General features: G+C 43.5%; 1 protein-coding gene across 1 annotated transcript in view; it reads right to left on the bottom strand.

Moving 5' to 3' along the window:
• The window catches only part of fggy (FGGY carbohydrate kinase domain containing), a 274,702-nt gene that overhangs the window by 147,991 nt on the left and 100,864 nt on the right, over positions 1-25,847 (bottom strand). Inside the window, exon 6 of the mRNA XM_067990291.1 lies at positions 14,963-15,078. Within this exon, the coding sequence (XP_067846392.1) occupies positions 14,963-15,078 (116 nt within the window). The remainder of the gene's footprint in view (positions 1-14,962; positions 15,079-25,847) is intronic.

A 25,847-nucleotide genomic window follows, 5' to 3' on the forward strand; every position in this document is an offset into this window, starting at 1 on the left:
GACTGAAGGTTGTTACCAGTGGAACAATCCGGTCATGTGAAAATTTAATGCTGTGGTAACCAGACCCTATGATCGATCTTGTCTGGCGGTCAGGCTCAAGCGTAACTCTGTGCCAGCCTCTCTCGTGAAATCTACAGTGAAGGCAGGTCCCTTCAGATATCCCAATCAGGCGCACCTCAGTCTGAAGACTTGTTTCTTGGGACAAGGCTAAATGGTCACCAGACACCCGAGGTACAATTGCATTTGCCTTTGTTCCCTCTGCATGAACTCCTCCTCCTCCTGGTCCAAATGCATCTCTGCCATTGGTATACGCAATGCAATTCCCATGCTGAACACGGAGCTTGTTGCTAATGAAGCAGCTGCTGTCAGCAACAGTGCAATGGGAAAAGGAGTCTCTGCAAAAGCAATTTCACAATACAAAATGCAACAGCAAACAGCAGCAGAAAGTAATTCACTAAAGGTAACGCACTAAAGGTAACGCACCAAAGATAGTGCAGAAACATCCATATAAAAAGAAAAACAAAAGGGGGACTTGCAATGTCATAGTAAAGTAGCAATCCACCTTCAAATGCCAGTAGTGCCCATTTTAAATAGGCAAGGAGTGCTATAAGAGTGAACAATTAAACAAACAGATTTCAGCGTGGAAGCAATTTACATAAAGATGATCACAAATTAGAGGTATAATAAGGCCCATGCATGCTCTGTATCAAGCCTTCAAAAGTAGAAAAAAATGTGTCAGCAAATTTAGCATTTCACAAATTGAGCGCTCAGGCCTGATTCAGCGAGGCATGACTCCGGAATGTGCGGAGAGTGCACCACTGCAGAATTGGCCTTATTGTTCCACTATTTATAAAAGTTGAAAAATGATTTAAACTATTTTTCCTCCTTTCCAAAAGCTGTGTGGAGGGATGAGAAGAAAGCAATGCCAGGCAAAAATAACGTGATATGAAGCCCAATGAAGAGGCACGAAATGGAGTCAGTGGGCAATTGACCACCTTGTTTGGTGGCTGAAGTTGGTGTGAGGAGGGTTGTCCTGTTTGCTACTTCAGAGCACTCTCCCCAGAGGACAGCATTGCACCATGCCTGTCAGGAGATTCAAGGGTCTATACAGTTATTGGGTGCCAAGTATTACACTCTGTACCCTGGGGAACCATGACACCTGGGAAACATTCTGCGTCCTGTCAAATTTATGCCTCTTTCCCACAGGCTCAGTAATGAACACGTTGCCTTTGCAAGCAAGGCCTTTGACATTTTCTTGAAACATCGATAGGCATAAAACCGGTGTGCAGCATTGCTAAGTAGCAATATAAAGGTAGAAGTGAAATTAAAGGGTTGAAGTACGTACTGGTAAAAGTGCTATAATTTTTTTTTATTATTCATTCATGGGATGTGGGTGTCGCTGGCGAGGCCAGCATTTATTGCCCATCCCTAATTGCCCTTGAGAAGGTGGTGGTGAGCCGCCTTCTTGAACCGCTGCAGTCCGTGTGGTGAAGGTTCTCCCACAGTGCTGTTAGGAAGGGATTTCCAGGATTTTGACCCGGCGACGATGAAGGAACGGCGATGTATTTCCAAGTCAGGATGGTGTGTGACTTGGAGGGGAACGTGCAGGTGGTGTTGTTCCCATGTGCCTGCTGCTCTTGTCCTTCTAGGTGGTAGAGGTCGTGGGTTTGGGAGGTGCTGTCGAAGAAGCCTTGGCGAGTTGCTGCAGTGCATCCTGTGGATGCGACACACTGCAGCCACGGTGCGCTGTTTTCCCGACTTTCCTTGTTTCGCTCCTACCCAATGCTGTTTGAATATGTAGTTTGCTGCCTACTGCTGTGGGGCTGTTGATTTTGACCCTCCAGTTCAAAGACACTGAAGAGTTTCCACCGTGCAAATTGTGGAATAGCAGAAAGAGCAGCAGGGAGCAGACAGTAATGGACCAGACCAGGTTGTGGAAGAGGAAGCAAGGGAACAGACCAACCCGCTCAGGCCAGGGACTGCAAAAAGACAAGTGAGTTACAGATCCTTTGTGTCATTTTTTAAAATTTTGACTCCACAGCAGGGCTCGTATTTTTTGTATTTGGGTTTGGATTTTATTTGCAGGATGATCTACAATTTGTCATATTGGTGGGGGGGGGGGGGGGTTTGTATATGAGGGCTGAAACTTTGTGTGGAGAGTTGGCTTTTATATATGGGGGCTTAGATTTTTTAGCAGGGGGCTGGTTGGATCTTTGCACTTACCACCAAATTCATCCTCCTCCTCAGCCACTCTCAGCTGAACTGGGCTGTTTTGACACTGATCGACCCTAAGCTTAGCTTCTGACTGTATATCCTCTCCATCACAAAGATCATCTACTTCCACCTCATCATCTGCTTCCACCCCTACCTCAGTCCATCTGCTACTGAAACCCTTATTCATGCCTTTATCACCTCCAGATTTGACTATTCCAATGGCAGCCATGGCTCAGTAGTAGCACTCTCGCCACTGAGTCAGAAGGTTGTGGGTTCAAGTTCCATTCCAGGATATGAGCACAACATCTCGGCTGACACTCCAGTGCAGTACTGAAGGAGTGCTGCACTGTCTGAGGTGCCGTCTTTCAGATGAGACATCTGCCCTCTCAGGTGGAGGTAAAAGATCCCATGGCACTATTGCGAAGAAGAGCAGGGGAGTTCTCCTCAGTGGCCTGACCAATTATTTATCCCTCAATCAAAACCTAAAAAACAGATTATCTGGTCATTATCACATTGCTGTTTGTGGGACCTTGCTGTGCCCAAATTGGCTGCCACGTATCCTACATTTCAACAGTGACTACACTTAAAAAGTACTTAATTGGCTGTAATGTGCTATGGGGTGTCCTGAGGTTGTGAAGTGCTATATAAATGCAAGTCTTTCTTTTTTCTTTTACCTCCCTTCCTCCACCCTCTGTAAATACAGTATCCTATCCTATATCAAATCCTGCTCATCCAACCTACTCTTCATTTATCTATATTGCCTCAAATTTAAAATTCTCATCCTTGCATTTGGATTTCTCCATGGCCTCATTGCTCCCAATCTCTAACTTCCTTAAGCCCTACAACCCCACTCAAAACCTCCATTTCTCTGACTCCAGCTTCTTGTTCACCACCCCCCCCCCCAATCCTTTCATCCTAATTTTGGCAACAGTGCTTTCTGCCGCCTAGGTCCCACACTCTGAAATCCCCTCCCTAAACTGCCTCCATATCCCTCTCCTCCCTAAAACCCACCTCTTTGCCCAAACTTTTGGTTACCCATCCTAACATCTCCTTCTTTGGTTTGGCATCCATTTTCTTCTTACGCCTCTGTGAAGCACCTAGACTGTTTTTCTATGTAAATTGTTGTTGTTCCTGTTTAACAAGAGAGGGCTGGGATTTCTAACATGGGAGGCTAGGAATGCTGGTTTACTTGGTTGGATTTTGAGTCCTGTGCAGCCCACTTATGGTTGCGCCCTGTGGATTTGGTTGCCTTTCCAAAAGGTTGGATACCCTTGCTTTAATTGGGTTCAATTTCAGCCTACACTGATGAGATGAAAATCTCCTCTAACTGTAAGAATCTTATGTGAAAGTAGCCCCGGATTTGCCACAATTTGACTGTTTAACTCATACAGGCCACTAGGTGGCTGGAGTGAGAAATGGGAACTGTCACACTGGTGTAGTATATGGCGGGAGGGTGGGGGTCTCTGCTGAACTTAGGGGTGAAGTACCCTGTTTGTCCAGAGTACACCGGACTACACCTGGGGCATGATTTTGACCTGCAGCCCGGAACCCAGCGGCTGGGTAGATATTCACCTGGGAAACCCGGAAGTGCGTCGGAGTCTGCGATCGCAACTCAATTGAAGGTAATTATTTTTGCTTCCGGGTTTCCCACATGACAGCCAGCCAGATTGACAGCTGGGAATCAGAGAGGAGGGAGGAGTGGGGGGGGGGGGGGGAAGAGATGTGGGCCATGGAGGACTTGCAGGGGGTGGGCATCTGGTGCCGCAGATGGAGACCGGGGCCGGGGGGAGGGATCTTAGAGAAGATCACGGGCTGGGAGGTAATCGAGTCATTAGAAGAGTTGGAGGTTAGGAGTCATCAGAGGAGTCGAAGGTCGGGAGTCATCAGAAGAGTCAAAGGTCGGGCGTCATCAGAGGAGTTGAAGGTCGGGAGTCATCAGAAGAATCAGAGGTAGGAGGGACGTCTCGGCCATGAAGGGGGTTCTCGGCCATCGGGGTGGAGAGGCTCTCCCATCGGGTGGGGTGGGGGGGAGATCTTGGCCATCGGGGTGGTCGGACATTGGGGATCTCAGCCATTGAGGGAGATTGGACATCCAAGGTTCTCAGCCGATTGTGGGGGTCCAGTTGTGGCAGGTAAGCTTGTTGGGCCTAGTTGAAACACTTCTACTCCATAAGCAGTGCAATAAAGGCACTTACCTCCTGGATCTGGCCCTTCTTGTCTTCCTTTTCACTGGTGAGATTGAGAAGCCATGGGAAACCCGTGCAGGTGAAGTAAAATTTGTTTCAGGTTCAGAATCTACAAAAAATTACCTACCGCAAGTATTTCAAGTAGATAAATTGCCGCTTTAAAAATCCGCCCGCCGGCATTAAATGAGGACTCGACTTCCGGGTTTCGGATGTGCACACGCATCCAAACACACCTGGGTCAAACTTCAGAAGTGGGCACGTTGGAGCTGGGTTACAGTCACACTTCAACCTCCCACCCACCTCCAACCCACACTTCATTGGGGTTAAAATTACCCCCTTGGTTTGGGAGTGCTTGACGGTAAAATTGTTTAATTCTCCACCAACGTCCCTCATCCTGATGAACATTAACAAATTAAATATTTTATATATAAAGATTTTAAGCGTTTCCTCAGCTGTGAGAGGGAATGGGGTTAAAGAGATTTCTAATGGCTTAATTGGCAGTTTGCAAGGCCAAGAAATGTCTGAAAACTGTTGAATTTACTCCTGAGTCATTGTCATTGTCATAGTTTGTGAGTCTAGTCACTGAGGGAAGGGGAACAACCTGCAAAAGAGTGATTAACCATGTAGATAAAGAGGTAGCTTCTGTCCCTGGTAATGAGTTAAAATGGAAACTCAGATTTAAATGGCAGCACAATTTTAACTCAATATTTTCTTTCTTATGGCAGCAATAGGCATTTCAGAGTTTTGCTGCTCTGATTTTCTGTAGCACCCAGCTTAAACCTGGCCTTCTGGCCATGGCTGTGATGAAACAATTGACTATAATCATCTCTTACGTTGCTACTATACCATTTGCTTAGTAGATATTTGCTTAATAGTGTTTGGAGCGAAGCTTGCTGAAACAGACGTAATTATGTGTACTTTTGAGACAACTTCCAGTACGACATGGACCTGACTATACTGATTGTATAGTACATTTTGATGTACATTTTTGTTTTATTCAGTAGGACCAATACTATATTCAAAGCTAGTAATGAAAAAGGACAGAGTCTGTTCTGGACACGTGTACAGTTAGCTGAAGAGGTGCATCTCATTTTTGTAGCAGCTGTAAATCTTATATTTGTAAACAATTTTACAACACCAAGTTATAGTCCAGCAATTTTATTTTAAATTCACAAGCTTTCGGAGGCTTCCTCCTTCGTCAGGTGAACGATGTGAAAATCGTTCACCTGACGAAGGAGGAAGTTATTTATATTGCAGACCTTTCAACTTATCTTCATTTGAAGACTGACACCCTCATTTCTGAACAATTGGGCTTGAGACTCTTAACTTAAAAACAATCACGTACATTTTTAATGTACAGAAACTTACTTTATTACTTAGTTTACTGGTGAATTGCTAGAGGAACAGCACCTCATCTTTTGTTTAGGCATTTTACAACCTTCCGGACTCAACATTGATTTCAATAACTTCAGATCATGCCACTGCTCCCATTTTTTCAATTGTAAACAATTTTACAACACCAAGTTATAGTCCAGCAATTTTATTTTAAATTCACAAGCTTTCGGAGATTTTCTCCTTCCTCAGGCAACCATCATCCCTTTTGTCATTGAATCACTTGTGCCCTCCACCCTGTCAGAGACCTTCTGTTTTGTTCTTTCCTCCCCTCGCCTCCCTCCCCCACTTTCCCTGGCTCTGTACTTGCTCAAAAACTTTAACTCTTTTAACATCTTCCCGTTCTGATGAAAGGTCTTCGACCTGAAACGTTAACTCTGTTTCTTTCTTCACAATGTGGAGATGCCGGTGATGGACTGGGGTTGACAATTGTAAACAATTTTACAACACCAAGTTATAGTCCAGCAATTTTATTTTCTTCACAGGCGCTGCCTCACTTGCTGAGCTTCTCCAGCATTTTCTGTTTTTATTTCAGATTTCCAGCATCCGCAGTATTTTGCTTTTGCTTGTTTTATTTACTTGAAGATCGGCACCCTCAATGATTCTCCATCATCTACAAGGCTCAAGTCAGGAGCACAAAGGGTTGTAGAAGTTTGGAACTCTCTTCCACAAACGGCAATTGATACTAGCTCAATTGCTAAATTTAAATCTGAGATAGATAGCTTTATGGCAACCAAAGGTATTAAGGGATATGGGCCAAAGGCAGGCATATTGAGCTAGATCACAGATCAGCCATGATCTTATCAAATGGCAGAGCAGGCACGAGGGGCTGAATGGCCTACTCCTGTTCCTATGTTCCTAGGAGTGTGATACAATACTCATCTCTTGCCTGGATGGTACAGCTGCAACAACAGTCAAGAAGCTCAACAATATGCAGGACAGGACAGTCTGCTTGATCAGTGTTCCTGCCACTGGACTCATTAGCCATCCGTTCCACCACTGGTGCAGTATGGCTGCAATATGTATCATTCTCAGGGAAAATGGGGATGGGCATGTGACAAGACCATCCCCTTTAATCGAAAGATCAAAAGGGTTTGCTTAATCGATTCAGTAAACATAGACCCAGAGGTACAGGTTTCCCGGATGTCCTTACGTCTCTTTCGGGTTTTTTTGTAGGTTTCCTGCCCGACCGGCCAACCAGATTGACAGTCTGGCTGTTGGACAGGAGGGCAGCCAGGGAGCGGATGCCAGTAGGTAAGTCTTAGATGAGGCGGGCGGAGGTGGGGGGTCGGGGTCTGGGTCTGGGCTCATCGGGTGGGGGGGGGGCGTCGGGGGTTATCGGGTGGTCATCAGGATCGACAGTCATTGGGGGGGTGTCATCAAGGGCTCAGTCATGGACAGGGTCGGACATCAGGAGGGTGGGAGATTGTGGGGGGTGTCAGAGATCTTGGGGGGGGGTCAGAGATCTTGGGGGGGGTCAGAGATCTTGGGGGGGGTCAGAGATCTTGGGGGGGGTCAGAGATCTTGGGGGGGGTCAGAGATCTTGGGGGGGGTCAGAGATCTTGGGGGGGGGTCAGAGATCTTGGGGGGGGTCAGAGATGGGGAGGGGTTTGGCCATGTGTGGGATCGAGGCAGGTAGGCTTGTTGGGCCTGGAGGAAGCACACCTGCTCCTCCTGGCCCACAAGCAGTGCAATAAAGGAACTTACCTACTGAGCTGGGCCTTCTCACCTCCTCTTATATGGTGTGAAGCAGAAGGTCCGGGAATCCCAGTCCCCAGGAGTTAAAAATAAAAAACCCGTCAAAATAGAGGCTTGCAGCCTCCTCAAAAGATTTCACTGACTGACCCAATTCCTGAGAGCGGGTTGATCGCCCGCCCCTCAACCCGCCTCCGTGAAGTGGGCAGGTTGGGGTCGGGTTTTACTTTTTTACGATTTTTACCTTCCCATTTTTACCTTCCCACCTGTCTCCAACTCACCTGTTCGTGGGGTTAAAATTTACTCCCAGGACTTTGTTCGTGGAACTACAAGGACTTATATCTCATTATCTATCAGATTTTTTGTGTGTCATGTTATTTAACTGTAATATGTTAGTTGCTTTGGTCTGTAAATCCTGATCTGTGGTAACATCTACCATTTTGAAGAGACTTTTGTACCATAGGGCAAGACTGTTAAATTCAGTGAGCAGATTATTGCAAATGGGGTAATTGTTAATATAGCCTCTGGATCATACGAGTATACGACAACTTAGTTGACAATTGTAAACAATTTTACAACACCAAGTTATAGTCCAGCAATTTTATTTTAAATTCACAAGCTTTCGGAGGTTACCTCCTTCCTCAGGTGAACGATGTGGAAAGGAGGTAACCTCCGAAAGCTTGTGAATTTAAAATAAAATTGCTGGACTATAACTTGGTGTTGTAAAATTGTTTACAATTGTCAACCCCAGTCCATCACCGGCATCTCCACATCTTAGTTGACAATGTCAACAATTGGCACAGAATTGCCATCACACACTCTAGCATGGATTCATGGAATTAGACAGCACAGTTGAAAAGCTGAAATATGAAAAAATATGCTTGAGACCTCCAAGGTCTCACACTATCATAGTTTGTTGAATGATACAACAATCACCAAAGCTAAATCTAAAAACTATAAATGCAAAATATAAGTTAAGCAAAAAGCATAGTTGCCTGTGAGCCTTAAGGTTTTAGAACTGTTGAGGTTTTCAGTTGCCACAGAAAGATAGGCATCAGTTTGTAAGACCACAGTACTCAATTCTAAACATTTCTGCGGTACAATGAGTCATATTTAGGTTAGACAGAATGCACTTTGAAATTATAGGCTATTTAATAAAGATGCCTTGTTTGATAGGTGTATTCCATACATTGAAAAGGTCAGTTTGCTGAGTTCAGCCCCGGAAAAACCAACACTGATTCATCACTTCTGTAATATTACAATTTTGATTCATGAAACAATATTTTTTTTATTATTTTTGCCATTATTAAAACATACTTTTTCTTTAAAATTTTCATCTTTGTGTTTAAATCGGTCCATGGCCTCGCCCCTCCCTATCTTTGTAATTTTCTCTAGCCTTACAACCCACGCCTCCATTCTTCTGACACCAGCCTCTTGTGCAATACCATCCCTTCAACCCGTCATTGGATGCTGTGCCTTTAGCCGTCTAGACCTCAGTGCTTGGAATTCCCTCAGCCTCTCCACTGCCCTCTCTTCCTTTATGACCCTCCTTAAAATCCAGCTCTTTTACCAAGCTCTTGGTCACCACTCCTAATCTCCCCTTGGCAAATGCTTTTCTTTATGTTTCTGTGATGCGCCCTGGGATGTTTTCCTATATTAAAGGTGCTGTAAAAATGCGGGGCAAATGACTGTATCATTCTGCCCATTTTATAAGGTACTAAGGAGATTGATGACATGCACCTATTGCACCATGACATGATAGATCTTATTACTGCCAAACAATACCACTTATAATTGGAGTGGAGACGTAGCCTGCATTTTTTATAACAGGAACACCCCTGTTTGAATCTAGAACTGAGCATTAATCTGTCTTAATTTACATTGGTGGGACTGCTAATAGAATTTCCAACTGAAAAAATGGGAATAGTCAGGTGAATAAAATACCAACAGAGAAAATATTGTACAAATATTATCAAACAGAGCAAAGTCACACCCCATTTGCCTTTACTACAGCCTCTGTGTTAAACAATGCCTCATTAATTATGATAATCTGCATTAGCACGTCTATATAAGAAAATATTTAAAAATAGTATTACTAGTCAATTTTTTTTCTGAGCTAATGGAAAGTCAGTGATAGGGAAGGGTCACCTGTGTCCCAGATCAATTCCATTCAAGTTAATGGGGGGGCCACAACATCGGCCTTGGCTGGCAGTCAATTCAGAGCTGCCCGATCCAGGGAAACACTCTATGAGCAGACTATGCAGCATTATTCTGCTGGCAAAGTGTTTGCCTGCAACTCAGGCGGCTCCTCCCCAACACTGACATTAACAGCTGCTAAGGAGGAAAGAAAGACCTGAAATGGATGGTTTTCATTAGCCTAGAAAATCAGCAAACTTATATAACTGGTAACATGTAAGTCCAGCAGTTTACATTCAAATGGTAAGAAACACTGACACAAATGGAGGAGTGCTACTCGCACCCAATTTTCTGAGGTCAGCTCATTATCATAATTATGAATTGCTCCAGATGCAGAATTGGATTCCGGGAGTACAGTAGTAGTGGGATTGTAAAATTGCATGTAAGTGAAATTTAACGGTATGAAGACAATTAGAGGGAAATGTCACAAATATAACTAAAATTCCTGAAAGCCTTTAGAGCGGCAGAACCTACAGGCAGCTCTTTCCAAAGTTTCTCAGAATGTTCTGGGTACAAGTCCCACTCCGGAAACAAAATCTAGGCTGACACTCCAGTGCAGTACTGGGGGAGTGCTGCACTGTCAGAGGTCTGTCTTTTGGATTATATGTTAAACCGAGGCCCCATCTGCCCTCTCACACGGACGTAAAAGATCCCATGGTGCTATTTCGAAGAAGAGCCAGGGAGTTCTCCCCAGTGTCCAGAGCAATATTTATCCCTGCAGCAACATCACTAAAACAGATTATCTGATCATTATCATACTGCTGTTTGTGGGACCTTGCTGTTTTGCTGTGCACAAAATGGCTGCAAGGTTTCCAACATTGCAACATTGGCTACACTTCAAAAGTACTTAATTGGCTGTAAAGTGGTTTGGTTTGTCCCGAGGTAGTGAAAGGCGCTATATAAATGCAAGTATTTCTTTAAAGAGGGAATTGGCAGGCAAAGATGAAGGGATAAGAATATGCAGGGGCGTGTCTGCAGGCAAGGGATGGAACAGTCCAGCATCCAATCCCATGTTTCATGGCTACTGAAGTGAAGGTGGTTCTGAGGAGTCATGTTTGTAAATGCATGTCAAAGTCCTCATAAGTCAACACTGCAGCCTCCCTGCAAGGAGGTGCTGCTAAGTTTCAGGCTTTTACTTACTAGTACTGTCACTAAATGTACCAATTCTATGTGCTGCATAGTAACTGCAAATATCCTTGCAGCAGTTGGCACAGCTCTGCAACTCATTGTCTGATTGCCCTGACCTTGTGAAGATAGTTCCCCATAGGTAGGTGCAGCAGAGCCTGCAGATATTATTGATGGTATCTTGGGACATGTGGCCATTGAGGATACATGAGGTATTGATTGCCCGGGCATACCTTATTCCATTCAGTACTACTGAAAGCATGACCTGCTGTGATTGGAAAGAAGCATCCAATATTATGGTTAGTCAGGCATTCATTTTTTTGTGATGCCTTTGGGTCTGCTGTCCCAGCCTCCTTTGGGAAGGGGAGTCTTCACACTCACTAATTATTTCCCAATGTAAGATGTGTTTATATCAAGTCTGCACATAAGGGTGTGTGGATACCAGTGGGTGGGCAAAGGGCATCTCTTCTGCAGCCTAACTTGCCTCGCATCCCTCCATCTTATTCTTTCACACACCTCAGATAGGAGATTTCTTTTAGGAAACCCAATTTGTGCTGGGGACTAAAAATACATTTTAGACCAATTGGCACAAACTGTCATGAGAACCTAAGTGCCTACAGAAAAAAAAATTAACAAAAACATTTAAGAAATGACTGGGCTGAATACCCTTACCTTTACAATACTGTACCTTTTTCACAACCTTTGGCATATTTATCATTACCTAGCTACCCGGAATGCCCATTTCACATGGGCATGATTTAGTATTGCATGCTATGTTCCTGCCTGCAAACTAATATTGAAATAAATCTCCCCCCCCCCCCCCCCCCCGCCCGGTTGAAGTCGGCACTTGTTACAGCCGCATTTCCCATCCCATGGGAAATTGCACGTGATGCATAGTGGGTGGAGATCTAGAATAATGCATCTCTGTCCACTTTTCAATTAGGATCACGTGATTTACTCACAAATAAGGCAATTCCAATTGGAGACTCTAGACTATACTTTTATGACCAATTTCTTTTTTTTTAGAGAAATTGGGGGAATACTTTGAGAAAGTACTCCCCTCAACTTTTCTTCCCCTTTAAAAAACAAGTTAATAGTCTGTGCACTTCTTTAATTCCATTTAATAATATTCACCAGCAATAATTTGTCACTTCAGAATACTGCATGAAAGAAAGGTGTATGGATTTTGAAAGTTATCAGAATCCTTAAAACAAAAATGTATTTCTGTGCTAGCCAGAATAACTCAACTGGAATAAAACATTGTTCCTAAAACTTTAACTTTGGACAATTCTGCTACGTGATAGCTGGGAGGGAAACATGCCTGCTATTTATTGCAGGTCAGCTGTAGAAATATAGTGAACAAGTGAGTAACAATCTAAAATTGCCCAATGGGCAATCCTTTCAGAATGTGCTATCTTGACTGCAAAAACCACTGATGTCAGAGCATTGCACTCAATGTTAGACTTTCCCAATAGGAGAATAATAATATTTGGGATAGCCAATATGGTTTCCCAGGCAACCACATATCCAGCCACAGCCATTCAGACATAATTAAGTTCTGAAATCAATTTTCCAGGCAGAAATGTAAATTTGTAAGATTGCTAAGATTCTTTTCTGCCAATCTAAAATCAGATGCATCTTTCCGCTTAATACAGTCTGCAGGGCATGATGACAGGAGCCAGTTATTAAATTGCCAATTGTGATTTGTCATGTGGAAATTTGGATAAAATCTGATACAGTACTTTCTTGATTTTGATTGGTGACAACAATAACTATTGGCCAATTACACATCTGCTTGATACAAACAGAAGACAGCAGCGAGTGTTACAAAATTCATAATTCTGACACATCAAACTGCAAAGGCAATAGATTGAATGATTTATGTAGTGAAAAAAGCTTCTGTTTTTGCCAAACAGATTCACATCACCTTGACAGGAAACAGTGGGGTAGAAATTGAACCTTGTTGCTCCTGTTTTCCAGATGGAAAATGAGGGCATAAGGGAACAATTTTGCCAGGCTATGTCCCGAGCCCCAAAGATGTCTGAAGTGCGGTCCAACCACATATTGGGTCAAGCAATTTCTCAGGCATTCCTACAGACCGCCTAAAACAGGCCCCTTAGGTAAGATAAAGAGAAGCCCAATGTCTGTTTTAGGATCTTATTTTTGAAATTGGGCTGCCCCGAGTGGACCAGACACCGGGCCTGCTCTGCTCAGATTTTCCTGCCGTGGATGCAGCCTTATAAGCGCCAACAAAAGGTGAGCTTTTTAAAAAAAGTTTTCATGTGGAGCCAAGAGGAGCACTTCTGAGAGCTGCTGTTGGACTTCGATCGCCCCCTCCTGTTCTCCTTCTCCTGTACTCGAGGCATGAGGCCAGGAATTTATCTGAAGACCGTTTCAAGGCAGGCCGCCTAAACTGGATCCCTTGGCATGGACGAGCTGCCTCTGGAGGCACGACAGGTGCTGGCTGCTCGCTCTAATTATTCAGATGAGGCACCGAGGCCCAATTTTGATCAGGCCTTGGGCCTACCTGTTCCCTGCGCCTAGTTTGCACTGGCCTAGCAGTACAAATGAATTTCTACCCCAGCAGGTTTTCCACTGAAAAATAAAATGTTGTCTTCTCCCATCACATGAAGGGAGGTATTTTACTCTAAAATAATATATTATGATTTACTGGGATATTCATTTACCTATACACATTGTATAGGGGATACTAGATTTGTGACTGTGGATTATAAGGCAGTAATCCAATTGACATCCAAAACTATGAAAGCAAAATTCGAGGATCTGCTCATCAAAGGAACTACAAGTATATCCTGCAATCTTCTGGCAGGTGTTTGGTGCTATTTTTACTGTATGAAATTTACATTTTTTTTAATAGCACCACTTTTAATAATGCATATCGCTACCATGACGTAGGACGTCATAAGCTAATAGAGCATTAGGCATGACCTCCAATTTCATTTTGGATGGTGAAATATATAAGATCTTACCCTGGCTGATGAAATTTATGGTTAGTATCAGGTATCCGTGAGATCTAATACTTAGTTACAAATGAATGTCAGACACACAAATTTGCTAAGATAAAATGAAAAAAATGCGAATATTAGAAATATGAAATGAAATCAGAAAATGCTAGAAGTACGTAAGTGAATAAAGCTAGGTTAAAGTTTCAGATAGGGCTATTGCTTAAATTTATTCTGATAAAGGGTCCCACCAGATATGTTATGAATGTAAGAACTACTGGGAAAAGGAATCTTAGAAAACTATTGTGAGATCAAGAATTCAACCCATATCATGCAGCACAGTTCAATTCCCAGAGCACCATCAACCTCAGAGAGAAGCATTTGGATGAGTACTTGAAATGCCATAGCATACAAGGCTACGGACCAAATGCTGGAATATGGGATTAGAGTAGACAGGGCTTGATGGCCGGCGCGGACACGATGGGCCGAAGGGCCTCTATCCGTGCTGTATAACTCTATGACTCTATGACTCTAAGCTGGAAGTGGCTATGAGGGGCGAGTCAGGAAATGGAGTAAAATTGCTGTTGTGGGGACTACATGATTCTCACAGGACAATACAGTATCCACGATAAAAGCACAACTGTAATTTTCCAGTGGCCCTAGCCATGAGGTAAAATCAAATGTTAAAATGGTTCTTGATGAGTTAAACTGTGTAACATCACATTGGCTACACATCATTCTGATTAGAATGCCAGTATGTTTTCAATTTAGATTTTAATTGGTTGAGGCAAACTTAGTACCTACCATAGTTTTAATTCAGGTTTCAGCCAATAGGAATGCTGTGTTGTAACCAGCGGAAACCTAATATTGATTTGTAGCAGTGCAATTTCACATTTTATTGGTAGGCTACGCTTGGATTATTGGACCAATTGCCCTTTCAAACTAAAGGAAAGTATTCTCTGGGTCAGCCAGCTGGAGGGAGCCTGAATCAACCTCACACGAACATGTCAGAGAACCTCCTGTACTCGAGGCATGAGGCCAGGAATTTAGTTTCATTAGAGGAACTATATATAGCTACAGCACCAAGCCACAAATCTGCATTATATGATAAACAGCACGCAAGCACAAAATATCCCATTTTAAAATACCCAAATAAACACATGTATGGTAACAACTGTTATTGCATTGTACCTATTTTGGAATGGTTGTTGACTGTTAAATCCTCAAGTCCAATCTGCTTCCAGAAGCAGTCATCCCAGCCTGTTTCTGCAGAGTAGGTCCATTTACAGACCAAAGTACAGAGAGATCTAAAAAAACAAGGCAAAGCAAACAGTTACTATCTATCTCTCACTGGATAAATTAATATGAATAATTCAAATAAATTGCTGAGAATTCAATCCTATCTTTTACAATATTACAGCAAGTTTTATAGCTGTTATTGATAATGTTATATTAAAGGGCCTATATTCTTAAAGTAAAATTTCTAAATCATTAACAATTTAGTCATGATACTGGCCCCTCTATTTACGTGGAGGCAAGGAGGGAGCGGGGGTGTGCGGGGAAACCCGGAAATTCTGAGGACGCGGAGCTCCTGCTGAATTTAATGGCAGGGCCTCATTATCATTTCTTTTGACAGGCTCGCCAGCTCCTGGGTGGGAAAGCCAGCGGTAGAAGGCTGCAGCCAGGGACCAATGGGGACGATCCCCGGCAACCAGTAAAGATCGGGGGTTGGTGGGAGGCGGGTCAGACTAGCAACTGGGAGGGAGGAGGGACTGGGACAGATCACGGGGCAGAAGGGGGAGGGGGCAGACCAGCAATCGGGAGGGAGAGAGGGAAGGAGAGATCACGGGACAGAAGGTTCGGGATCGCGGGTTTGATAGGGGAGGGTGAGCTGATCGCGGCAGAAGGTTTGCTTGAGGGGCTGGGGGTGAGGGGAGCACTCCTGCTCCTCCTGGCTCACAAGCAGTGCTATAAAAAGCACTAACCTGCTGGATCTGGCAACTCCCGTCTCCACTTAGCTACCAGGTTTTCCCAAGCTCTGGGAAACCCACCTGGCCAGCATTAAATTTAAATCAAGCTCCTAATTGCACCGTGGGAGCCTGATTTAAATATTATAATAATGAGCAGTGCAAAACTTTGCCAGAAGCTCCATTTTCCTTAATGGATGGGTGATATGGCTTCTGATACTTGCATGCCAATTGTCAGCGCTTCACACTGACAGAATTTTGGGGACACGGTTAGCGTGTCATTGCTAGCTGATCAAAATCAGTGCAAACAATGCCCTTTTCCCCCCAGTTCCCCTTCTACCCGAGTTCGACTGCCAATGTACTTGGCTGGGTTGCACTCTGCTCTCTGTATTGCTATTAGCAAGAATATTGTAGGTTGGAACTCTCACAAGAGCATGAGTTCCGATTACAGTACAAGAGGCTGTCCTAGTACTAGCAAAAGTGCAAGGGGAGAGAACATATGGAGGATAGTACAGATGGGGGTTGTGGGGGGAGGGGAGGTGAAGGCGATATCAGGTGGAGCGAACTGTGAAAATCGGAACAATGAAGTTTGCAGAACTCAAACAGTCCATCAGCAGTCCTAAGAACGTAAGAACATAAGAAATAGGAGCAGGTGTAGGCCATAAGGCCCCTCGAGCCTGCTGTGCCATTCCATCAGATCATGGCTGATCTTCGATCTCAACTCCACTTTCCTGCCTGATCCTCATATCCCTGGATTCCCCTAGAGTCCAAAAATCTACCTATCTCAGCCTTGAATATATTCAATGACTCAGTATCCACAGCCCTCTGACGAAGAGAATTCCAAAGACTCACAACCCTCTGTGTGAAGGAATTCCTCCTCATCTCAGTCTTGAATGGCCGACCCCTTATCCTGAGACTATGTCCCCTAGTTCTAGACTCTCCAGCCAGGGGAAACAATCTCTCAGCATCTACTCTGTCAAGCCCCCTCATAATCTTATATGTTTCAATGAGATCACCTCTCATTCTTCTAAACTCCAGCAGGTATAGGCCAATTCTACTCAACCTTTCTTCATAGGACAGCCCTCTCATCCCAGGAATTAATCTAGTGAACCTTGGTTGCACTGTTTCTTCCTTAGATAAGGAGACCAAAACTGTACGAAGTACTCCAGGTGAGGTCTCATCAAAGCCCTGTACAACTGTAGTAAGACTCCCCTACTCTTGTACTCCAACACTCTCGCAATAAAGGCCAACATGCCATTTGCTTTCCTAATTGCTTGCTGTACCTCCGTACTAACTTTTTGTGTTTCTTGTACGAGGACATCCAAATCTCTCTGAACACCAACATTTAATAGTTTTTCACCATTTAAAAAATATTCTGTTTTTCTATACTTCCTACCAAAGTGAATAACCTCACATTTCCCCACGTTATACTCCATCTGCCACCTTCTTGCCCACTCACTTAATCTGTCTATTTCTCTTTGCAGAATCTTTGTGTTCTCCTCACAGCTTACTTTCCCAACTAGCTTTATATCGTCAGCAAACTTGGATACATTATGCTCGGTCCCTTCATTTAAGTCACGAATATAGATTGTAAATAGATTAACTAATCCTTTATCCATGCTAATATATTACCCCCAACCCCATGAGCCCTTACCTTGTGTAACAACCTTTTATGTGGCACCTTATCGAATGCCTTCTGATAATCCAAATATACTACATCCACTGGTTCCCCTTTATCTATCCTGCTACTTACATCCTCAAAAAACTCTAATAAATTTGTCAAACACGATTTCCCTTTCATAAAACCATGTTGACTCTGCCTAATCATATTATGATTTTCTAAGTTCCCTGTTACCACTTCCTTAATAATGGATTCCAGCATTTTCCCCGACGACTGTGTCAGGCTAACTGGCCTGTAGTTCGCTGTTTTCTCTTTCCCTCCTTTCTTGAATAGTGGGGTTACATTTGCTACCTTCCAGTCCACTGGGACCGTTCCAGAATCTAGAGAATTTTGGAAGATCATAACCAATGCATCCACTATCTCTGCAGCCACCTCTTTTAGAACCCTAGGACGTAGGCCATCAGGTCCAGGGGATTTGTCGGCTTTTAATCCCATTAATTTGTCCAGTACTTTTTCTCTAATGATATTGATTGTTTTAAGTTCCTCACTCTCATTTACCCCTTGGATCCCCACTACTTTTGGTATGCTTTTTGTGTCTTCTACTGTGGAGGTAGAAGCAAAATATTTGTTTAACGCATCTGCCATTTCCTAATTCCCCATTATAATTTCTCCTGTCTCAGCCTCTAAGGGATCAACATTTACTTTTACTACCCTCTTCCTTTTTACATATTTGCAGAAGCTCTTACAATCCGTTTTTATATTTCTTGCTAGTTTACCTTCATATTCTATTTTCTCCCATTTTATCAATTTTTTGGTCATCCTTTGTTAGTTTCTAAAACTCTCCCAATCCCTAGACTTATTTCTCTTTTTGGCAACATTAAAGGCCTCTTCTTTCAATCTAATACTCTCCTTAACTTATTTAGTTAGCCACGGGTGGATCACATTTTCCGTGGAGTTTTTATTTTTCAATGGAATGTATATTTGTTGAGAATACTGAAATATTTCTTTAAATGTTTGCCATTGCTTTTCAACTGTCAAACCCGTTAATTTAATTTTCTAATCTACCTTTGACAATTCGCCCCTCATACCTATGTAATTGGCTTTATTTAAGTTTAAGACTCTAGTTTCTGACTTAAGTATGTTACTTTCAAACTCAATGTAAAATTCTATCATATTATGATCACTCTTCCCCAGAGGTTCTGTTACTGTGCGATTACTCATTACATAATACAAGATCTAAAATAGCCTGTTCCCTGGTTGGTTCCATGATATATTGCTCTAGGAAACAATCTCGAATACAATCCATGAACTCGTCTTCCAAACTACCGTTGCCAATTTGATTTGCCCAGTCTATATGCAGATTGAAGTCCCCCATGATGACTGCATTTCCTTTATTACAACCTCCTGTTATTCCATGATTAATACTCTGTTCAAAGGTATTGCTACTATTAGGGGGCCTATAAACCACCCATATTGATTCTACTTCCTAATCTTCCGAGCCAAGAATCCTCTCTCACCACTGTCCGTATGTCATCTTTTATTATTAGGGCTACAACCCCTCCTTTTCCATTCTGTCTGTCTTCTCTAAATGTCATGTACCCTGGAATATTTAGTTCCCAACCTTGGTCATTTTGCAAGCATGTCTCTGTAATGGCTATTAGGTCAAGCCCATTTATCTCTATTTTTGCAATTAATTCATCTATCTTGTTACAAATGCTCCGTGCATTCAGATAAAGAGCCTTTAATTTTGACTTTTTATTACTTTTTCCTGCTTTGATCTTACTTGTTGCACTGTCATTGGTAAACTCTCTGTCCCTTCCTGCCACACTCTGCTTATCTTTACCCAAGTCACTACACTGTTCTATTGTCTTAACTTTTTTCATTCGATTTCTAAATTTCCCCTCACCTGACCCCTCCAACCCCCTTTTTAGTTTAAAGCCCTATCTACAGCCCTAGTTATTTGATTCGCCAGGACGCTGGTCCCAGCCCGGTTTAAGTGGAGCCCATCTCTTCGGAACAGCTCCCTCTTTCCCCAGTACTGGTACCAATGCCTCATGAAACAAAACCCCTTCCTCCCACACCACTCTTTGAGCCACGCATTTAACTCTCTGATCTGTTTGACCCTGTGCCAATTTGCACGTGGCTCAAGTAATAATCCAGAGATTATTACCTTTGAGGTTCTGCTTATTAATTTAGACCCTAGCTCCTCAAACTGTCTCAGCAGAACCTCATTCTTAGTTCTACCTACGTCGTTGGTTCCTACATGGACCACAACAACTGGATCCTCCCCCTCATGCTCCAAATTCTTTTCCAGCCGCGAGGAGATGTCCTTAACCCTGGCACTGGGCAGGCCTTATATGGATATAAATAAAACGTCAATTTATTAGGCAATATTAAAACATTCCTTAGTGATTTGTACAATGCCATTAGGATGCCTATAGAAACATTGGGATGGGGTGTTATCATACAAATTTTAAAAAAGGAATGGAATGTTAAAGTTTCCCGTATTTTTAATGTGTGAAAACTTACTTTTGACCTACTAACACAATGGAGTTTATTTTGAAAAAAATGTCAACCTTTTTTTAAATTGACTTGTTGAATATATATATGTATATATATATATACTTTTTAAAAAGACTTGTGGGGCTATTTTAACCCTATCATCCCAGTGAAGATCTGGTGGGAACGCAGTTAAAATCGCTCAGGTAACTCACTTGCCAATCCCACCGCCTACCTGGTCTCAGCAGGCGGCCTTTGGGCCGTGCGATTTTCTGCTTCTTGCCGCCAACTACCCAGCTGGAATGGGCAGGAAGTCGGCCGGCAGGATTTAAATTGGACCTGGGAATTAAAATACCCCAGACCTCATTTCCAGAGCAGTGGGTGACTTTCTAACTCACACTACTACTCACCCACCCAAAACTGGCCCGGACTTAAAATCGGGACTTTGAATTTTTCCTTGAGCTTACATCTAAACACCAATTGTAAAATTTTGACTTTAAGTAAGGTGAAGTCAAAAGGACTTGAGATAGCATGTGCAATAAAAACAGAATGATGCCATTAGATTTGAGATGTGTTTGTATAATCTCTCTACCAGAGACTGGGGCAGCGGCATTCAAACCCTGTTCACTGAAGTTCTTTATCTATTACTCAAGGTTACTGGAGACGCCTGTTGAATTAACGTCATACGCTATAAAGCAGAAGGAATTTATCTGACCGCATTATCATTCAATAACATTATTACTTCTATAGTTATTACTGGATTATGGTTATTTTATTTGTATCTTTCATGTGTATTACTTTCATAAAGAAGGATAAGTATAGAGGGGAATACTTTGAACATAAAGGCTTACTCCACGATCCCAGGCAAAATGGCCCTGGGATAGCTGTGCGTGAGAGTGGGAGACAAGCAGGGATGATAGCAGAGCATGTTGTTCATGGGGCCAGTGTATTATAAAGAAGTCTATGGGGGTAATTTTCACTTTGGGTGCGAACCAAAAACTTGTGGTTGCAGATTGGCCACCCATTATTTGAAGTCAATGGAAAGGATAATTGGGTGGCCTGTAAAACTGGCGGCCAGTCCACAATCGCCAGTTTTCTGCCCGTGCCCAAAGTGAAAATTACCCTTTATAGGACTGTTCATGCAGGGTCACACTTACAAATTTTATGAGAAAGCCCTGTCAATCAATGATTGTGGAAACAGTCTTCCTAGCCACACATCAGCCTTGCCTATTTCTGTTGCTTCCTCTGCCTGATCGTCTTCAATCAAGGGTGCAGGCTGACTATTCTGGTCCTATGGCTGAAGAGTTTTCCCTCTCTTGTCTTGCAAAATTATGCAGGATACAGCGAATGCAATTATTTTTGACACTTTGTCAGGGTTGTAGAGTAATTACCCACATGATATGTCCTGACTGCAGAATTTGTTTCAACATGCCAAGTGCATGTTCCATCAGAGCTTTCAGCCTCAGTTAAGGGTTCCTCCCTGGTATTAATAGCCCTCATCCCTTAGCAGCCAGTCACCCCATCTGCCTGCTCGTTAAAATTGTGCTGGCACAGTGACTGCCACAAAATGAAGGCATTGTGGGGGCTGCCAAGGCATCGTGCCTTCACCTCCATTATTTCTGCCCACTTAGTCCGACGCCAGCTGTGCAAAGACATATGCCATTAGGTTGTTTGATAGCTACATACGTGCCGTCATTGAGGCCCTGCATTTTAGGGTAGCCTGCCATCTGGTAAAAATGCCATGTCCTCTGGTGCTGTATCCTCTATTTCATAGGGAAATTCAAAAAAGTGTTTCCCCTAGCAAACAATACTTCGATAACCTGCTTGATTAATCAGTGTATCAAAGATTGGCTAATTTGGCAAATGTCATCAACGGTACTTTAGTGGTCCAGTTGAGTAAATAGCTGGTGATCTTTACAGCAACGGACAAGGCTGTCCACATGCTAGATCTTGTCTGCAGGTTGGGTTCCAGGAGATGGCATAACTTGGTGACAGCCTCCCTTGCAAAGCATAGACTGTGAAGGTAGATCTCCTCAGATGCCCAAGTAGATGTGCTTGAGTCTAAATACTTGGGTCCTTGGCCAAGTCGAAGTGGGTGCTGGGAACCTGAGATACAACAGCAGTTGCCTTTCTTCCCTCTGCCGAACTCCTCTTCCTCCTCCAAACCCACAAGTTATTGGAAGGCCCAATGGAAACCCCCACAGTGGTGACTGCTGAGTAAACAGCTGCTGTCACCAACAATGTTATGGGAACAAAATCTCTATGGAACGAGTCTTGCATTGCCAAAAGGCAGCAGCAAATAGCTGCAGAAAGTAATGCAACCAAGATAATGCAGAAACTGCAATGTGAAAAAACAAAAATATTCTAACTTGTAATATTATCCCAAACTGTCAATCACATTTTTAAAAATCCTAATTCTGAAGGCCAGAGCACAGAAGCGTCCATTTTATACAGACATGCAAGTGTATAAGAATGGAGAGACCAGAAACATCTTGCAATTCATTGTGGGACATATTTAAGTATGATTCTAATTAGGAGGAATAATGAGGTCTGTGCACAGTCAATACGGCTGTCAGAAAACAGACATTTTTTGATCACAGAATTCACTGACAAGTGAATCAGGCATTCTGGCTTACTTGTCCGGTTCTGCAATTCGTGCAGTATCTAGGTAATGCATATTTATTTTTAAACTACTCTTTATCATTACTACCTAACTGGCTAATAATGAATCTACCTCCCAACCGCAAGCCAGGTTAGCAATGGATGGGATCTCCACCAGTGCTGTGCACTGAGAGTTATGATGCTGACATTAGCTGAGCAGCTCTCTGCTGATTGTGGAGATGTAAAACATTTCTGCAGGGAAGGAAAGAACATTGCAACTGCAAGTATCCCCGGCAAGGTGGGAATTCTCTTCCAACTTTTTAACAAAACCTAGATGGTGTGGAGTATTTTATACTGAAAGTGTTCCCTACTGCACTTTCCTACTCCTTTAATTTAAAAACTCTTCTGAACTGGTTCGGATTTCACAATGGGTCACAGAAAACACTTTAAAATAGTCACGTTATAAATGCCTGCAGTTCCAACGATGCTATTTGACCTGTTTAATAGTACACTGATAGTCCATTGTGTGTTTTAAGGTGTGCCTTACGACATAGTCACAGAAATAAGGTTACTCCACCAATCATAGTTTAACCATTCAAAACTGTTTACAGCAAAAATAGAACAATTTTAATCCACACCATTTATTTCAATATTAAAGCTTTAAAATTGTATAACTCTGTGTAAAGATAGACTGTCACAAACACCACCGTCAAGAGATTCCAGCATGATTTATCATGCTGTACACTGAGGAATGTGGGTGGATTACTTTCATCTTTCTTAATGGATCACTGTATCCTTATTTATTGCTGTATCTTTTACCTATCTGCTGGGAGTGCTCACATTGCACAAGTAACTGGGGAGCCTAAGCTCTGAGATAAGCCATTGGGAACGTCCTGAGATCAAACATACATGTGGTAGACATGCTGTTCCCAGAACGAAATAAACAGTTTACTTCTTTGTAACAGTTACACAAACTGAAAGCGGGCAGTTTGTTGCACTGACAAAATAGTGGCAATGTGTGGGAGGAAAAGCTAGCCGGGTGGTCTCTTCCCAGGACACCGGTCAATGAGGGCATCTGTGGAGGTGTCACCCTGACTAAAAAGAACAGTGTGGATGTGGGAGAGGGGGGAGTCAGAGAGCAGGGAAAAAAGTAAGGAAAGTGGTTAGATTTTTTTAAAAAGTGATATTCTAAAACCTAAATAAAACATCGCTTCCACTAAATCAATTAGATAATAAACTCTTACTTTTTCTATTCTTTCTGGAGAAAAGGAATGTAAATGAGAGTTTAGATTTGCTACAGATTTATAGATCTCACCTTTCCTTCCCTGCAGAAATGTTTCAGACCTCCACAATCAGCAGAGAGCTGCTCAGCTGATGCCGGCATTGTAACTCTCAGCGAGCAGCCATGCTGGTAAGGTTCTGAAATTCTCGGAGGGTCAATCTGCCAGCACAACTGTAACATTGTAGATTCCAAACCCGTCCATGTCAGTTGCAGAAAACCCCATCCCAAATCTCAAGGGTGAGATCGTTTGCATGTCTAGGACAGGCAAATTATGCCTGCAACAGCATTACAGTAACACCCATCCCGAGTCATCGACCGAGTGTCAGTGGCCATGCCACTCCAAAGGCAGAGAGGAGGTCCAGCAGAGCCCCAAAGAAACTCATGTTCTTCACATCTTTTGGTCCCAATGGGAGGTTGTTAGGCCAAAGGAGGTCACAGAAGACGAGGCCATGAAGGGATTTAAACGCAAGGGTGAGATGTTTAAATTAGAGGGCAGAAGCACCAGATATGGGATGAACCTGGACAAGGATCCTGTTTACCACAATGGAGGGGAATTCTCAGCTGAGGATAAAGGAGGACATTGCGGAAGCTCTGGTGTGGAAGATGTCATCATCAGAGCAGATACAATGGAGATGGAGAAACTGGGAGAAAGAAATGGTATTCTTACAGGAAGTGGGTGGCAAATAGTTGTTGTGGGAGTTGGTGGACTTGTAGATGTCAATGGAAAGCCTATCCTCCGACAGGGAAAGAGAAGTCCAGGAAGGGAAGAACCAGAGATGGGCCATGTCAAAGTAAGGGATGGATGGAAATTTGAGGGATAGTTAATGACATTTTCTAGATCCGGGTGAGAGCAGGAAGCAGCATCAACACAGTCATCTAGAACTAGCTGCGCCTCTAACCAAGCTGTTCCAGTACAGCTACAACACTGGCATCTACCCGACAATGTGGAAAATTGCCCAGGTATGTCCTGTCCACAAAAAGCAGGACAAATCCAATCTGTCCAATTACCGCCCCATCAGTCTACTCTCAATCATCAGCAAAGTGATGGAAGGTGTCGTCGACAGTGCTATCAAGCGGCACTTACTCACCAATAACCTGCTCACCGATGCTCAGTTTGGGTTCCGCCAGGACCACTCGGCTCCAGACCTCATTACAGCCTTGGTCCAAACATGGACAAAAGAGCTGAATTCCAGAGGTGAGGTGAGAGTGACTGCCCTTGACATCAAGGCAGCATTTGACCAAGTGTGGCACCAAGGAGCCCTAGTAAAATTGAAGTCCATGGGAATCAGGGGGAAAACTCTCCAGTGGCTGGAGTCATACCTAGCACAAAGGAAGATGGTAGTGGTTGTTGGAGGCCAATCATCTCAGCCCCAGGGCATTGCTGCAGGAGTTCCTCAGGGCAGTGTCCTAGGCCCAACCATCTTCAGCTGCTTCATCAATGACCTTCCCTCCATCATAAGGTCAGAAATGGGGATGTTCGCTGATGACTGCACAGTGTTCAGTTCCATTCGCAACCCCTCAGATAATGAAGCAGTCCGAGCCCGCATGCAGCAAGACCTGGACAACATCCAGGCTTGGGCTCATAAGTGGCAAGTAACATTCGCGCCAGATAAGTGCCAGGCAATGACCATCTCCAACAAGAGAAAGTCTAACCACCTCCCCTTGACATTCAACGGCATTACCATCGCCGAAACCCCCACCATCAACATCCTGGGGGTCACCATTGACAAGAAACTGAACTGGACCAGCCATATAAATACTGTGGCTATGAGAGCAGGTCAGAGGCTGGTTGTCCTGCGGCGAGTGACTCACCTCCTGACTCCCCAAAGCCTTTCCACCATCTACAAGGCACAAGTCAGGAGTGTGATGGAATACTCTCCACTTGCCTGGATGAGTACAGCTCCAACAACACTCAAGAAGCTCGACACCATCCAAGATAAAGCAGCCCGCTTGATTGGCACCCCATCCATCACCCTAAACATTCACTCCCTTCACCACCGGCGCACAGTGGCTGCAGTGTGTCCCATCCACAGGATGCACTGCAGCAACTCGCCAAGGCTTCTTCGACAGCACCTCCCAAACCCGCGACCTCTACCACCTAGAAGG

Source organism: Heptranchias perlo, chromosome 9 (genome assembly GCF_035084215.1).
Source record: "Heptranchias perlo isolate sHepPer1 chromosome 9, sHepPer1.hap1, whole genome shotgun sequence".
NCBI lineage: Eukaryota > Metazoa > Chordata > Chondrichthyes > Hexanchiformes > Hexanchidae > Heptranchias > Heptranchias perlo.